The sequence below is a fragment of the Rhea americana genome, unplaced genomic scaffold (assembly GCF_003343005.1).
Source record: "Rhea americana isolate MKP2758 unplaced genomic scaffold, rheAme1 scaffold_28, whole genome shotgun sequence".
Taxonomy (NCBI): domain Eukaryota; kingdom Metazoa; phylum Chordata; class Aves; order Rheiformes; family Rheidae; genus Rhea; species Rhea americana.
The window spans coordinates 7,029,205-7,044,780 of record NW_028186401.1 but is presented as its reverse complement, the minus strand read 5'-3'; the positions used below and the strand labels follow the sequence as shown (position 1 = coordinate 7,044,780).

General features: G+C 41.1%; 1 protein-coding gene across 4 annotated transcripts in view; it reads right to left on the bottom strand.

Moving 5' to 3' along the window:
• The window catches only part of IL16 (interleukin 16), a 46,233-nt gene that overhangs the window by 17,661 nt on the left and 12,996 nt on the right, over positions 1–15,576 (bottom strand). For 3 of the 4 annotated variants that reach the window (XM_085308728.1, XM_085308727.1, XM_085308729.1), the window contains 5 exons: positions 13,929–14,331; positions 4,942–5,078; positions 3,785–3,917; positions 1,415–1,511; positions 840–982 (listed from right to left, as the gene is read on the bottom strand). In XM_085308728.1, coding sequence (XP_085164854.1) covers positions 840–982; positions 1,415–1,511; positions 3,785–3,917; positions 4,942–5,078; positions 13,929–14,331 — 913 coding nt within the window. Of the gene's footprint in view, positions 1–839; positions 983–1,414; positions 1,512–3,784; positions 3,918–4,941; positions 5,079–13,928; positions 14,341–15,576 lie in introns of all 4 variants that reach the window. The other variant, XM_085308730.1, reaches the window with a different exon arrangement.

The window sequence follows — 15,576 nt, the reverse complement described above, 5'->3', positions numbered from 1 at the left end:
CTGAGATTTGACTCATTTTAATGAACCTTTGATAACATATTTAATAACTCCCCCGACCACTGCAGAAATAGGTGTTGCAAGCTACTTAAAGCTCTGCCAAAAGTAATTAAGGCTAACTATGTGTAGAGTCCAGCAGGGCCTGAGTTAATAGTGTTCACTGCAAGCAGGTGCTAGTTCAGCACAGCTGTTTACGCAGGAAAGGGAAACTAACAGTTGTCGAAAAGTGGGAAACACCATCAAAAACTCAGCTGCCACATGTGCCAGAAAATGAGCATTGATTTTTGACATGAGAACAGGCTTATTCATCCGACATGGGGTTGGGAGTAGGACAGAGATGGTTGTGCGATACCGAAAACTTAATTCTCTGAAACTTGTACCTCTTGTCGGATCGGGGCGATTGCTTATTCCGATGTTGCGGATCTTCTCGCGACAGAGAATCTGCAACGATTTGTCAAATTCCCCTCTCTGCCCGCCGTGCAGGGGGTGTCTCTGGCCATTCCCGTGACGGGGAAGGGCACCGGTGCCGCGGCGGTGGGCGGCCCGGCCGCTGCGAGGCCTCCGCCGGCGCCCAGGCCTGGAGGCGGGAGCGCGCCGCGGGGGCCGCTGACCAGCCCCGGAGGGCAGGTCTGCGCGGGCTCTGCTGCCCCGTTTGCCACCTCGCTCAGGCCCCGCGCAGGGTCGGGGAGCGGCAGCACGTYGGCGCGCGAACGCGGCTGCCGGCCTTCCTGTGAGGAAGGTGGGTTTGGGCGGGAAGCTCGGCTGCTAATGGCGCTCCTTATGGGATCCTTACCCCAGCCTAATTCTTCCCCGGCGTTTGGGGCAGTTTCCAGCGCACTTACTGGGGTCCTGCCTCCGGCACAGTCCAGCTGCTGGGAGAGCGACTTCCCGCCGGTGGCGAGCGCGGGCGGCTGCCGGTCGCGGGGAGGCCCGGCCGCACGGGGCGCCGCGCCGTCCGCGGCCCCTCTCCAGTACGGGTTCACGCCTGCAAGGCACCGGGAGAGCCGCCGCGTTACTCTTCCTACGTCTGAACAACGCGTTCRCGCTTGTTTTTTCCAGCTGCCAATCTCCCTTTGAAGATGGGAGAATGATCTTTTCAATGAATCCTCACTGCGGAATTTAGTTTACASCTGTTTACTGCTGTAAAAATCGAGCCTCCCTCACCTGAAGAGCACCAGCCTGTTTCAAACGAGCCTTTAAAAATGTGAGACAGACCGGTTATGCACAAACCCCCTGATTTTAGTTTTTTGCGAGGATCTAGCTTTCGTGCCTCAGCGACTCCTAGCCGCGGAGCCCAGAGTAAGTCTGGACGACGGCTGCGGTTTTCCTCAGCCCCACAGCACGGTAGCGCAGAGAAGCGCCGCGCCATTCGCTCCCCGAGCGCTACAAGAGAGAAGTTTACTTCCAGGCAGCTTACTAGTTGAGTTACTGCGAGTCCGTTGGCAGGTGGCTTTACCGTGCAGAAAGCAACCGTTTTGTATTTCCAAAGGCCTTTCTTTACAGGTTGGCGTTTCCTAAAAATGAGAAAACAGGATGTTTTAAGAAGAAATTCTGCTGTCTGTAGAAAATAAAAAATATATAAAGTACTTAAAAACATAACTTCTCCCTAATTTGGCTTTTACAAGTCTCAACTCGAATCAAAAAACTTGGAGCAAAAGTAATTACTTAAAATAAAGTGGTTGATAGAGGACCTCAGGGCATAAAGCTTTGCTTGATATAGGATTATAAATTGCTAAAGGAATAAGATGAAAATACTCTTGTCTTTAGTTAGAGAGAGGATATTAATGAACATCCCACATGTGTCAGTTCAGGCAAACAGCTGTTTTGATTTCTTGGTAGAGTCTAACTATACTAGTCCAATTTTTGGATAACTAGTGCTTTTGGGCACCCAGCTTGCATCATCTTAGAAAGACCTTATTTTCAAAAGGAAAATACTTAGGCCCAGCTTTGCAATGTTGTATTAGGTGCCTTATTCCCACAGATTTCAGTGGGATGATTTTGAGTCAAAATAGGAGTTGAGTGTTTAAAAATCTTTGAGGACTAGGCTTTTGTGTTTTCTAAAAACTTAACTCCTCCTGTTTGGAAAATTGCAGTTGCTTTGGAAAATATGACCACTAATTCAACATTTAAAAACCTTTAGGTAAAACTTTCAGGTTTCTATATGCAGATTTTTAAAATTGTTTGACAAATGATCACATSTGTATAACAGTTTGTAAGAATAGTTTCCAGGGGTGTAAGGTTCTTGATAGTCCAGCATCTCTTGTGGTACAGGGAATGTCATTGATCCAGAGGGAATCATGGTCATGGAAGAACAACATTATCGAACATAGACAGCACTGATGATTTAAATACAGTAAAACCTGTAATATAAAAGAGTTTTGCTCAGGGAAATTCTGTAGGGGCTAAGAAGGCTACAGAATAGCATCAGAGCAAGATCCGTATGTTCTAATGTGTCTATAGATAACCAAGACAATTGTATTCTTCCAGAAGCCTGATTTTAGTAGTGCTTTTTGCCAACACTTTATCAAGAAATAATGCACGGTAATTTTCCTCTTCAGCAGCAGGTGGTGGCATTGCCAAGTAGCAAAATCCTACAAGGACTTCCCCATCCCTTTTCTTAGAGAACTTTTCAGAAGAAGAAATGCAAAAAAGATCCATAAAGAGGCATTGTGAAGCTGATTTTGCAGTGTTGCTCTTACAAGCTAGCTTGCTTGAAAAGCCTTTGCTATTAACTCAATTATTTTGATGCAGGCTTGTCTTTAAATGCACAGCTCACCTGGCTGTCTCGTGGGTGGTGTTAAACCACAACAGCTTAATATAGTTCATCTCTAGCCTTTTAGATTTTTAAAGGAGGAAAAATAAACAATAATCTTGGCAAAATCCATCAGACCTCACCGTGAGACRGTGCACAGCACTCCAGTCTTGGGAAGAAGCATATTTTACCCAGACCTAATAGCTTCAGTAATGAGTGTTTTCTCAGCCTAGSATAATAGCAGCTTTGTGTGACCCTGTTGTAGATAACAAGTGGAAGATGGCCTTTTTCCTTGAATACCAAAGTACCAAGCCTGCAACAAAACCTTGGCAGAAATCTATTCTCTTCAAAGTGGCAAATGTATGGTAGGAGACTAACCCAGTCCCATCGTAATCCTCGAACCTCCTCCAGAATTTGCAAGTGAAAAGCCTTTGGTGCCCTCTAATTTGAGGTGTGGATGAGGGGACAATAGGACTAAAATGAAACAGGTGTAATCCAATGAAATGGACTCTGTGAAAGGAAGATCAAAAGGGTTTTTCTAGTGAAAGATTTGGTGATAATCTGAGGTTGTTGACCTGTTAATGCTGCCTGCTATTTCTCTGTCTCCAGAGCAGACTCTGGTAACATTGATCATGGCAATTTCCTAGCTACAGACCCTAGATACCAAAAAATTTACTTCAGTACCAAGTCTGTTCTCTGGCTTCTGGGTTTTTGGATCTTCCTGTAATCCATCTCTGCCTTTGCTCAAATTCTACATGGAAAATTAACATTGGCAAGCTATGTGTTTTTAAAAGAAGGCATTGTACAACCCCTGCTAGGATTTCCCAGGGCCTTTGCCTCCCCATTGCCTCTGTTTATCTGGGAAACAGCTATGCTGAAGTCTACCAGAGTCTGACCACAAGAGGTTTGGGGTTTTGTCAGGAAGAGCAAAACCATGTTCTTCAAATGTCTAATGTACAAATTCCCCTTGTATCTCAAGCAAATGTTGTCAAATCACCCCACGGTTGTAGGGTTGACCACAACTTTCATGCTTACTTTGCTAGCCATCACTGTGTTCACCAGCCGTGTTGTTGACTGAATGAGAGATTCAGCCTCTCTGCTGGGCAGATCTTTAAGTGATTGTCCATTTAGCGTTAACAGTYCATCCCTTGGGCTTTGATGACCATCCCTTGAAAAAAAGCATATATGTGCATGTCATTTTACAGACGTTGAAATGTATGTCACTATCGTGCTACATATCTTACTAACTGAGGGATCAGCTGCAATCCTCCCTTTGCCTTGAACAGAGCTGCCATGATGTAGATGTTTTGATGCCTGGTGCACCTGACCACCTGCCTGAACTTCTTCCTGTTTCTGCTTTCTTCTGCTCAATCCTGCAGATCARCGTCTGCCTTTCCACACATTACTGCAGCCACAGGTAAAGCTGAGGCTTGATGTGTAGCTCAGAATAACACTGAGGTAGGTACTGTTCCTGTTGTATGGCAGTAGCCCCGCTCCAGGCACCCAGGATACCATGATGTGGCTGGTTGTGCTATCCTGACCATGAGTGCTGTTACTTGTAAGCATTCCTAGGTTCTGGCTACTCCGCCTCTGTTATCTGGGCTCTCRTTTCACCTTCAGTCACTGGGAGCCAAATGGCTCAGGTGTGAGCCATTCCCTCTTTGTGCCTGCATTCCCTTGTCTGGAAACYTGTGATGGTCAGCTTGTATGTAGGCAGATGCTCAAAGACGTTGAGTATGAACTTAAGTCCAGCCCAAGCCAGGTAAAAGTTGCCTGCCGTCACTATTTTGCGCTTGTGAGTTGAGCAGAGACTATATGCATTACTCCCTTTCAGGAACTCTGGCTCACATTGCTTTCCATTGGCCTTGCTAGGCTGATGGTATCCTACACTGCCCTTTAATAGAGCAAGTAGGAAGAGACCGTTGGAGAGCTGGATGTTATATAYAAGCTGCCATTCTTGCAAATGCTATTTCTCATTGTAATAGAGAAGTATTAGATCCCTATATGGTCACATTTTTTTTTCCCTAGAATCTCTTTCTCCAACTGGAAGCATTGTAAAAAACATTCCCCAACCATTACTGCCCTTCTCTGAAACTGAGCTTCAAAGTATAGCTCATTACAAAGTTGATCATGCAAAATCCATGCAGAGAAATGGTTGACCAATAAGCGTGCTATCCCAACATGTACTATACCTGTTTGCTGTGCCTCCAGCAGTCACCTGGCTGCCTGTGAACCCCTTCCGAAGAGACGTACAGTTTGGACTTCTGGAGAGCTTGATACCTGAATTGCTGTTTCCTGTGGCTGTACACAGCCTGCATATGCAGCTGTCCTGATTGAGAAAGAAGAAAGATTGCGTGAAAGAAAATGTACGGAAGATGCAAAAGGTACTTTACAGTTATCTTAAGCCTTTTTAAGAAATGCGGAAAAAGTTCTTAGAACCAGGTTCTCTCCAAGTAGAATACAAATAGGTCCTAGATGCTGTGCAGCTGTGAAAGAATAGTTGTATTATAGAGTCAGTGTTTTAAAAAAGTTGTTTGTCTGAGGACTTCAGAGGCTTCTGACTACGAGAGGGAAGTATTAGAACAGTGTATGCCTTTGCAAAGGGGGAAAAGAACAAATAATAGGCTTTTCATAGTAATTGGATAAATTTTGCCTGTGCCAAAAAATGGGAGAAAAAACAAAACGTACACCAAAAAAGGAAGTACTTTAGAAAATGCAAGAGATCTGAATGGAAAAATAAGTGTATGCAAAGCACTAAAAGCTCCACCCCCAGCTGCTGACTTGTTAAGTGGGGAGCCAGGGAAGCAAAGATCACTGAAATTGTGGAAGAGTCTTTGTCCGTTTCAAACTGGTTGAGGATGCTGTAGTATTTTGTTGCATTTAGAGGGCTAATTATAAGCACATTTATAACATAGTTATGAATCATTAACAAATGGCCATAGAGAAAGATAAATAGTCTTAAGTCATATGAGTAAGTAAAGCAAAGGATGGATTGAGTAAGTGCACAAAGGACAACAYGTGTCTAGGCAATATGTCCCTGGAGCACAAGTACTTGAGCGCTACAAAATTCTAAATAGACAAAGAGAGACGGAAAGCTAGCACACAATTTCTATTTCATTTGTTCTCTATGTCTGAGTATCTGCTCATCCTGTTCCCAGCTTAATATTCCCCCCACGCACCCTCAACAGTATCTCCATGCTTAAGAGAAGGGACCAGGGCTAATGAGCACAATATGCTGTCAAGACCTCCATCAATTCTGGACCCAGGCTCACTTCCAAGAGATGTATATGATTGAGGTATGGATTTCTGAAGGAGAGGGACTAAGGGACCTCTCATACATTAGGACAGCTCTGTGTCAGGGATACTCTTTGATTGACAAGGTGTAGCCAGCAATCAAGTGTTGGTACAGCTCCAGGGTCCCCCAATCAGACATGGACTATATCCAGTGATCTGTTATCCTCTGACAGCACAGGGAAAGTTGGGTAACTACCTTCTTCACCATGATTACGTTTCCACTTCTGCCCTAAGCGGAGTTCATCCAGTCCTGAGGGTTAGAGCCTTTATGACCTTTCACCACAAATCAATAAGAATCACATCATACCTGACTGACAGCAAAGACAAATTTAGTATTTACAGCAATGTCAATATTTTTTTTTTCTGGATGACCCTTGAGTCCTGGCTCCCATTCTGAGACCTGCCTGAGTAAATCTAAGGCTGTGATTGAAAGAAGTATTTAAGGTTGAGGCTCACTGCAGGATGAATTCAATAGGTAATGGACAGAGGCTGTACTTACATTGCCGACTTGTTATCTTTGTGGGTTTGCTTGCATTCCAGATTGTCTGCCATTGATGAGGAGCATCTCAATTTTATGAATCCTCTTTTGTTTGTGAAAACCACTTCTAGTGAGTAACAGGTAAGTGTGTGAGTATGGACAGAATTCCATTTTAAACCTGTCTGTTTGAACTCCAGCATTAGTTTTGGAACTTCCGTATTTACTTTTCACCCAAGGTAAGTATCTTGAGAGATACGCATACTTGAAATCAGGATTACGTTATGTTCTTTTTTTTACCTGATGGTAGTGCTTTATAGTCTTCAGCATGGTATCAAAATAAAGATGAGAATTCTGATATCTTAAAATTTCAGATCTTGGGTAGCAAAAAATGTGAGCTACCTTTCCTGTTCATTTGCATTGGTCCTGTGTTTTATTCATCATTAAGAAATTAAGGGCCAGATATGCATACATGAAACACATTAAATTCACAAGGTTTTCAAAAGCTTAGTATACTTATTCCAAAACATGAAAGATGCAAGATAGATATTAAAAGTAGGAAACTATTCTGCCAGTTGTCAAAGTATTTCTGGACTTCAGCTGATTATGAATTGGGGTAAACAAGAAAAAGTGGGGGTAGCTCCGTGGTCCAAAGAGGAATAGTGGCAATTTTCAATACGTTTTGTATTCAGAATTCACGCCTGGACTTGCTAGCTGCTCTCCTTAGAGTCTTTAGTTTTCTGTACTGCTTTCTACATATAAGAAATATATAGATAAGCTCTTACAGATGCTGATCAGCTGTGTATACACACCCACGCACACACACTCCCCTTAACATAGTTGTTCACCGCACTTCATTTTGTTTTGTTTTCTTTTCTTTTTTAACTCATCAGTGGGCCTTTACAGACTGTCTCCAGGTCATCTCAGTGAAGACCACTGTCATGCTCACACCCTTCTAATAGTTTGTTCACAATGTGCAGGTTCTCCATTCATAGTGTTTATAAAAGTCTTAATTATTAATTGTCCCACGGTTATTTGGCTCTCATCAGTTTCACAGGAGGTCGCAGAGGTGCAGTGGGTTTGGCTGTGAGATTTTCCCTTGCAGGAACAGTGTGTCATGCATGTTCTTTAGGGGAGATGTTGTGTTTTGTACAATGGGACTCCTGCCAGGCTGGAAATTCCGGGTTGTATTGGAACATACATGTGAAAGGACATGGATAAGACTCAAATATTCCTTCTAACAGCCATCAGTTGCATGCATTTATTTAGTCAGAAGGAAGGTAGAAGTTAAATCCATTGTATGTTACAGAAAAATCTTGAGAACAAACACAAATTTTGTTTAAATCTGTAGTCATCTTACTAAGTTGGGCTACATTTCAGATAAGCTGTATCTGTCAGTCACTTTTGAAACTCATTTATGCAAATTACTTTTTAAAAGAAAAAAAATTATTGGGCTGGAGAGACATGTAGTAAATATCTGTATGTTGTCAGCATCTGTACTTTTTGAGTCCTGGATATAGATCACTGTATTCACATCCAAGTTATTGCAACATGATAGAAAATTAATAAAAGCTGTTCTTTAGAAAAATAAACATTTGACCAATTTATGTGCCAGTAGCTCATTACATTGGGTTTTTTTCTTTAACGTCTTTTATTTCCTGTCTTACTTATTATTTTATACATAGGAATATTGCTAATGGTTCCAAAAGTAGAGACATTATTTGCTTTGCATCTTCCTCCCTTTTAACGTATCCTACTGATTTTGCAAGATGATTTATAGCCTTGAACTTAGCAAATGCAGAAAATTTGTTAAAATAAGGTTGGCAGGTTTTGTGTGTGGGCAGGTGGATTCCAGGTCAAACTTACCAACTCATTATTGGAACATATGTTTAAATGCATATTGGTTGCCAGCAAATAAAATACCTTAGCTGTTAAGAGGCTTTGCAACCCAATACGTCAAGACTGGGGAAGCTTGTATTTGCATTATACCCATCAACCTGAAGGTAAAATGAAAAAAGTCTGTGGGAGTGCATTATGAACAAAATTTGTATGTAAACTGGATCTGCTTCGCTGAAAGATTAAAATCAAAGGTGGAGCTCAAGAGCCCTCTCGAATGCATTTGTGTTACAGGTGAGAGTAAATTAATTTTTCATGTGTTTCATTCTGGAAAAGTAATCTCCAAGTTCAGACCAGCTCCACACCCTCACCCCTTTTTTCACACTAAATGTAGAGCTTCTGAGGATGTTTTTCTATCTGCTATTGCAGATATTTAGACCTTTCTAGCCGAGAGTCCCGTCTGAAAACATCTCGTTCCAGATGTTGTTTTGAAATAAGGGTAACCATGGCATCTGTGGAAAACTAAAAACCTTTTATGCACTCTTAACATAAGACACAGTAGTTAGATTGTCTGAAATGAGGTAAAGTGTTATACAAGGCTAGTTCAAGTAAGGTCTTTGACTCAGTTAACTAAGCGTATGACAATAAACTGATTGACTGTTGTTTTAAAAAAGGCAAAAAAAAATATCTAACAACAGTACAATAGTGAATTTAAACTTCTGGCTTTTCTAGCCTCCTGACTTTGAAATGGTTCAGATTTCCAAGATTCAGAGAGGTACAGCCTTTTGGGATTTTTTTCAAGAAGTACTTTTTTCTGCATTAGTTGTAAGAAAGAGAGGGCTAGAGTCCCTCTGGCACAAATTGATATGACTCTGCTGATTCCGATGTGCCCCAGCTGATTCCTTGGTCCTTTCAAAATATTTTTAGTAGATACAATTTATCATTTTCCCAGCAGCAAATTCTCTTTGCAATTAATAAAACGGTAGAAGCCAGAGAGCCTTTGGATGATGCAAGAAGCAGGGCATGGGATTCAGATTCTACTCTACATAGACAGCTCAGCACAACAGATGTTACAGAGAGACCTTTTTACCCATCATCGGGGCTTTGGTATGTTTTTCTGGGAACCTTTGCCCCAGCCCACATTTTTGCAGCACACGCTGTCTTTATATAATATACCCTCTTTCCCAACTTGTTCAGAGAGTAACRTGACCCTGATGTCACAGAAGCAAGGAGGCAGGGAGTGCAGAGAGAGAGAACAAATAGAAGAGGAGAGGCAAACACGTAAATGCCTAAATAAATGCAGTCTTTCCTCTGGCTTTGTTTTTCTATCCTACCCATAGGCTCGTGTTTGAGACATTACAGTCTGTTGCCATAACACTTGTCCTCGTACCAAAGGGCCAGATAACAGGCTCTTGCATGAAGCCAAGTTAACAAAAATACATTCTGGTGATGGCCAAGGGAGAGAATGACCTTTTGCTTTTTTCCTGCTTGAGACAGGCGGTCAGATGCCAAGGGAAGTGATGATAGAGATGTTTCTAAAACTGAGTGGAGCCATGCAGTTAGATCCATTTGGATCCAATGTTTGTATAAAAAGACAGCCCTTCCCTGTTACAATTGATTCTAGATGGTTTTTCACCCTGTCTGCCAGCCCCTCTGGAAGGTAATTATCTAYGCTTTCCAGGGTTATCGGTGGTGCAGTGAGAAACCACAGACCATAATGGAGTACTCCCGGAAGCAGCACTCAACCCCAGAAGAGAAAGCTGTTCTCTGAAGAATGTGAGTTGATATTTTCTAGTCCTGTTCTCTCTCCCTACAATTGGTGTAGCCTGRGACTTCCTAGTGACATGAGCAGGCAAAGCTATTTTCCACAGAGTTTGTTGTGTTGGTGCAGCAGGTACACCAGCTATCATATACTGCAATTTCTTTCTTCTTTCTTTATTCTTCACTGATTCAGCAGTTCTTTAAAACACATGTCCAACTAACTACAAAGATCTCTGAGTGTTGCWAGCTAATAGGAATTCAGAAAATCATGATCACAATTTGCAAAGTCTTGGGCTCCGATAGTACATTGTACATTCCTTCTTGAAAGACAAAAGGTTTAAATCAGTCTCTTAAAAAGAATTTCAGAACCTTTTCTGAAGACTTTGCCTTTGATTTTACATCAAAATGTTTTTATTTTTTAGAAGAGCAAATGACCCATCCTGAGACCATAACACAATACACAGTTCCTGGGTTTGAATCCTGGAAAAGCTACTGAGCAGTTTCTCTTGTCAAATTCTTCACAATAGACAGAAAAGAAGTTCTCCAGAACATATGATTGTGAACTGAACTCGAGTATCCAGTAGTGTCCACATGACTTGTTGTCTCCTAATAAAGCTGTAAATCATCACAGTAAATGTGGTAGGCAGCCTCACAACTAAATATTGTCCATTCTCAGCCCACTTTGGTAGTATAGCAACCATTGGCTATGGATGCTTTGGTTACAAACAAAAACATGCACATTGGTGCAAGTTAGGTTTCTGTGCATCAAGGGAGCTAACTTTGGTAATATTCCTTAAGAGAGTCAAATTTAGCCAAATATAAGGTTGCAGTCCCCTCATATGTGCCAGTACTGTACTACAGGTCAGAAGACAGGGGAAACAGCTACATCACTTTGCAGTCCCAACCCAATCAGTGAAGCTCTATGCACAGTTTGGTGAAAAGAGGAACCAAACCTGGTTTCGTATGGATTTCAGCCCTACAAAATTCTCTGGTGTCTAATAAGATCTGAGTTCCAGCTCAAAGTTTTTGCCGCAGTTAGGGCAATGGGAATGGAATGTTTCTGTGGGGATTCTCTGGGGTTTAGTATGGGTTGTGCTTGTGCCATAATGTTTCCCTCAGTGGCTATAGTAACAGTTTCTGGTGAAGAGTCTCTAATTCTCAAATGAAGTGAAAGGAATTGCTGTTACGATGCATAGATGTCCTGTCTTCAAAAAATCTTCTCTTGACTCTTATCTCTCTGTTCTAAAAAGCACCTAGTTTCTCAGACTGTTAGACTAGTAATGGGCCTAGGATTATTCTTTGGGATCCTAAAGGTTTTGGAATTGGGAAAATGTGCTTTTAGTACGCTTGCAGGAGTCATGAAACATTGTGTGATTTGTTCATGGTTTATGCAGTGGTGACTTCTGCATCGTTGACAGTGCAGCTCAGAGAGATACCTACATGTTTGTACGGAAGAGACAAACTAGTATTTGGAAGACTGATGTTCCGAATTTCCCCTTAACTTTAGAGCAGAGATGTACAATGAGCATTAAATTATGTGAAACTCTTAAATGTTTTTCTTCCCTTCTAGTATTTCAGCAAAAATGAAGTTGTTCAGTTCTGTGAATGCTGTTATCACCTTTAGAATCATTTTTAGGGTTACAGGAGCTGGAAGGCAGAATAGCAGAATATCCTCAGTGAAACCATGGAAGAAAATTGAATCAATTTTCTTGAACAAAGATAGGGGCTTTTCAGCTCTGAGTTGCACATCATGGATTTTCAAAGCGGCACATAGRGATGAAGAGGTACAGTGGGGCTTAGAGAATGCTCGTTGATTTCTTTCTCAAAGAGAGAAGTTTTGAGCTTAAGCTCTCTAAAATGCATGGTACACAGGAAGGTTGGTATGGCAGGCTTGTGTCATATGGAAGACAGTGATCAGTCCTTTCATAATGTACGGCAAAGCTCAGCAACAGTGGTACAAGGTAAGGCTGATGTAGCTTTTAGCAACATTTATCCTACTTAGCTGAGATAAAACCTTTTAGAATCACTGATACATGCCTCTGAAAGGTATGGAAAATTAGCAGGTAGTATCAGAAGGGGTTCGTATTGTTATCAGAGCTCTGGAGAAGAAATTTAATGTGCCCTGGGTTACAGTGCCAATAAGCAAACCAAGCGCTGCTGTAAGGGCTTGGGTTGCTGATTTATGTCACCATCCATCCAGGCTCCTAACCCATCCTGTTCTGTGGCACTGACACTTCAGCCTGAGGAGAGGATTTATACCTTCCACAGTTGCATTAGTCTGCACACTGGCATTAGTTATGAGACATACCCTGTTCCCTAGATGCCTCTTTGAGCTATCTGCCAACTATTAAAGCACAAATGATCTAAACTTCCTTTCTGCAGTAAGATACTGAAGAGTTTTGTATGGATTTGGATCACAACCGTTATTGGAACTCAGCATATTTTGGAGGTATGCAAGCGAGTAGATTGTGGCAGCTGACAGTCATCTAAGGAGGCACTTCAACTCCACAGAGGCCAGCCTCTTCTTCACTCTCACAAAGAAATCAGCAGAATGCATGAGGACAGTTTCCAGAGGGGAGGAGGCAGTGTGGTTTTCCAGATGACCAGTGTATTTTGGGTCTTGGGTCTGTTTCAGGTGTTTATGTTTTCTGTCAAAATGCAAGAGAAAGTTGGCCCTTTTCTGTCCTTGTGTTATGGCTTTGGCAGGGCTGAAATGCCTCACATCCAGAACGCTGTCCTGCTGCAGTCTTTACAATTTTGTGCTGCATGCTGTGGTCACTACCAAGAAACTGAAGGAGTAAGGGGAGATTCAGATTTTCAGTACCACTTTGCCGTGGAGTCTTTAGGTGTCAAGATCTAGTTTTAGGCAATTTCTATCAAAGATATGTAAAAGATATTTTTCTTATGTATTCTGTTTTATGTGAAGGAGTCCTTCACACAAGCCACTGTTTGCTCTGGTAAGTAATAACCATGTGTTTATTTCAAGTCTTTCCTCTAGGAACTGTTTTATTGGTTACAGACACGGTCTGTGTGCCAGAAGGACACAGTGTTAACAGTCATGTCACACCTGCAGTGAGGTCCGATTGGGGGTGAAGCTCACACACATCACAACAACAGATAGAGAGAAAGTGAAGAATTACGGTATCTCACTGAGAAGGAACTTTCTAAAGACATCTAGAATACATTGCTCACACTGGAAAATGGTCAGAGCTTTACAGTAAAAATACTTATTTCTTGATTAAAAAATAATGTTGTAATATTGAGGCTGTTAGAGTTTTGCTCTCACCTCTCAAGAGACATTGACATCTCTAGTGGTATAGAGCTACCACCATCTCCTTCCTGAATTAGAGAGAAAGAGCTTCTGTCTGCTGAATCTCCTCTCTTTCATAGTATTAACACAATTCATTCTTGCATAGCTTGTGAGATCTCACAGTATTACTGCTTATAAATGCCTGGTACTATAGTGACAGCTTTATATTTTGAGATAAATAGCTATAGTGCAGGTAGAAAGTGCCAGCTGTGCTGGTCTGAATGCACCAAGAGTGGCCTAGGAGTCACTGATTTCAGTGGAGCATCAATCAGTAGACTGCAAGTGCATAGCAGGGAGGCTAATACATTTTCATGCTGTTTGTACGGAGCAGGAACATTGCAAGCTCATAAGCTCTGACAAAAAANAAAAAAAAAAAAAAAAAAAAAAAAAAAAAAAAAAAAAAAAAAAAAAGTAGAATCCTGTGCTCCTGAGAAATATGAATTAATCCATTCAGGACCTTCTATAATGGGAAACATAACAATAAACTACACCAAGTTGCCTACCTTGACAAATAACTTTCTCCTCATGTTGTTGCAGTTTTCATTTGCCACAGCTTTGGACTGGACCATGTTGGTGATTACATGTGGAGGATCAGGTGGGCTGTCTTCTGTTTCTGATGTGTATGGTAGTTGTGTTCTAGAACAGCAGTCAAAATCCTCTTGACCCCAATTGGTAGAAATCTCAAAAGATTCAGGGCATTTCTCATCTGGACTTGACCCATCGTCACTGTTTTTGGCATTGCAAAGTATAAGTGATCTTGAAATAGAGCGAAACTTTCTTGACTTCCTGTTCCCAGCGTTGCTCTTGCGATCCATCTTCAGAGAGCTAGTGATGCTGCTCTTTTTCCTATCGTTCTCCCATTTATGTGGCATGATACTTTCAATAACTTTCTCTGCTTCTCTGAAGCTAAATATTCTCCAGGAAAGGAAATATAAAAAGTGAGTTGTAATATACCCCACTTTCTCCCACTTAATAACCTACACTACTGAAAAGCCCTAATGAATAAATCGAATCAACAGAGCCTTTCAGTCTGCTAACAGCCACGTGGTATCTCATGACTTGCTAATTCTGTTTCTGTGCAGTGCTCTACTAAATTCTCCTTCACCTTTTCATTCTTTTACCCTGCTCCCCAAGCACGATGGAGTGCTTTTAATAAATGTTTTTGATGCTTCCATTGTGTCACTTCCTTTTGGCTTCTGCTGAATTTGCATGTTGAAATCCCAAATTGAAAAGGAAGATACTTAAAAGCATTATTCTATCCTCCTAATGTTATTTGGAAAGAGGAGGTTCCTCTGAAGTTTGATTCATGAAACCGCTATAATTCAAACAAGATTAATCAAATTGTCAGGGTTAAGTTCTCTGCCTGGCACATCTGATTTGTAAGTGGTTTAGCAAAAGTAGATCTTAGCCATGAGAGAGTAAAGAATGTCAGGCTGCTATAAAACTCGTACCTTTGCAAACCAGAACTCACTTAAGACTGTRCATTTAACAGCAACAGAGAGATCCATTGAAGCACTTTAGATGTGAATATCTGATTAGGAATCGAACTCTATAAAAGAATACAGCTCCATACATCAATCAAAAAAGTGGTCCATTAAAGAAATGGTTTGTTTCAGTGTGTGGTTCAGCATATCAAATTAAGAGAAAATGGAAGACAGGCTGTACAAAAAAAAAGGCAAAAGTTAGAGCTTTTGTAAAATGAGTAAAGTAATGAGTATGTTAAAATAACAAAGGGGAGTTTTGTTAAAAATGTTTCTACTTGCTTTTAGAACAAGTAGTTTTATAGAAATATTTTGTTAGGTATGTGTCAGTCCTGGAGAACAAATCAACACGAGGGAGTCTAAATGAATTGTTTTGACTTTCTCACTTAGTTTTGATTATCATTTTCATTATCGAAGCTTTTGTATTCTCTTAACATAGGATAATATTTAATTAATAATATATGCTGTCATTCTAGAAGCAATGTCTGTTGAAACTGAAGGATTTGCATAAATCAYAGAAGGCTGTAGGTGTTATAAAAATTGGAAACCTATGTAATTTGAAAAGAGATTCTTTAAGTATATAGCACATGGTATCTTTTTTCCCCTTAATGCTATAAACTAGATTTTTTTTTCTGTTTCTCTATATAGAATTAGGTAGRTATATATTCAC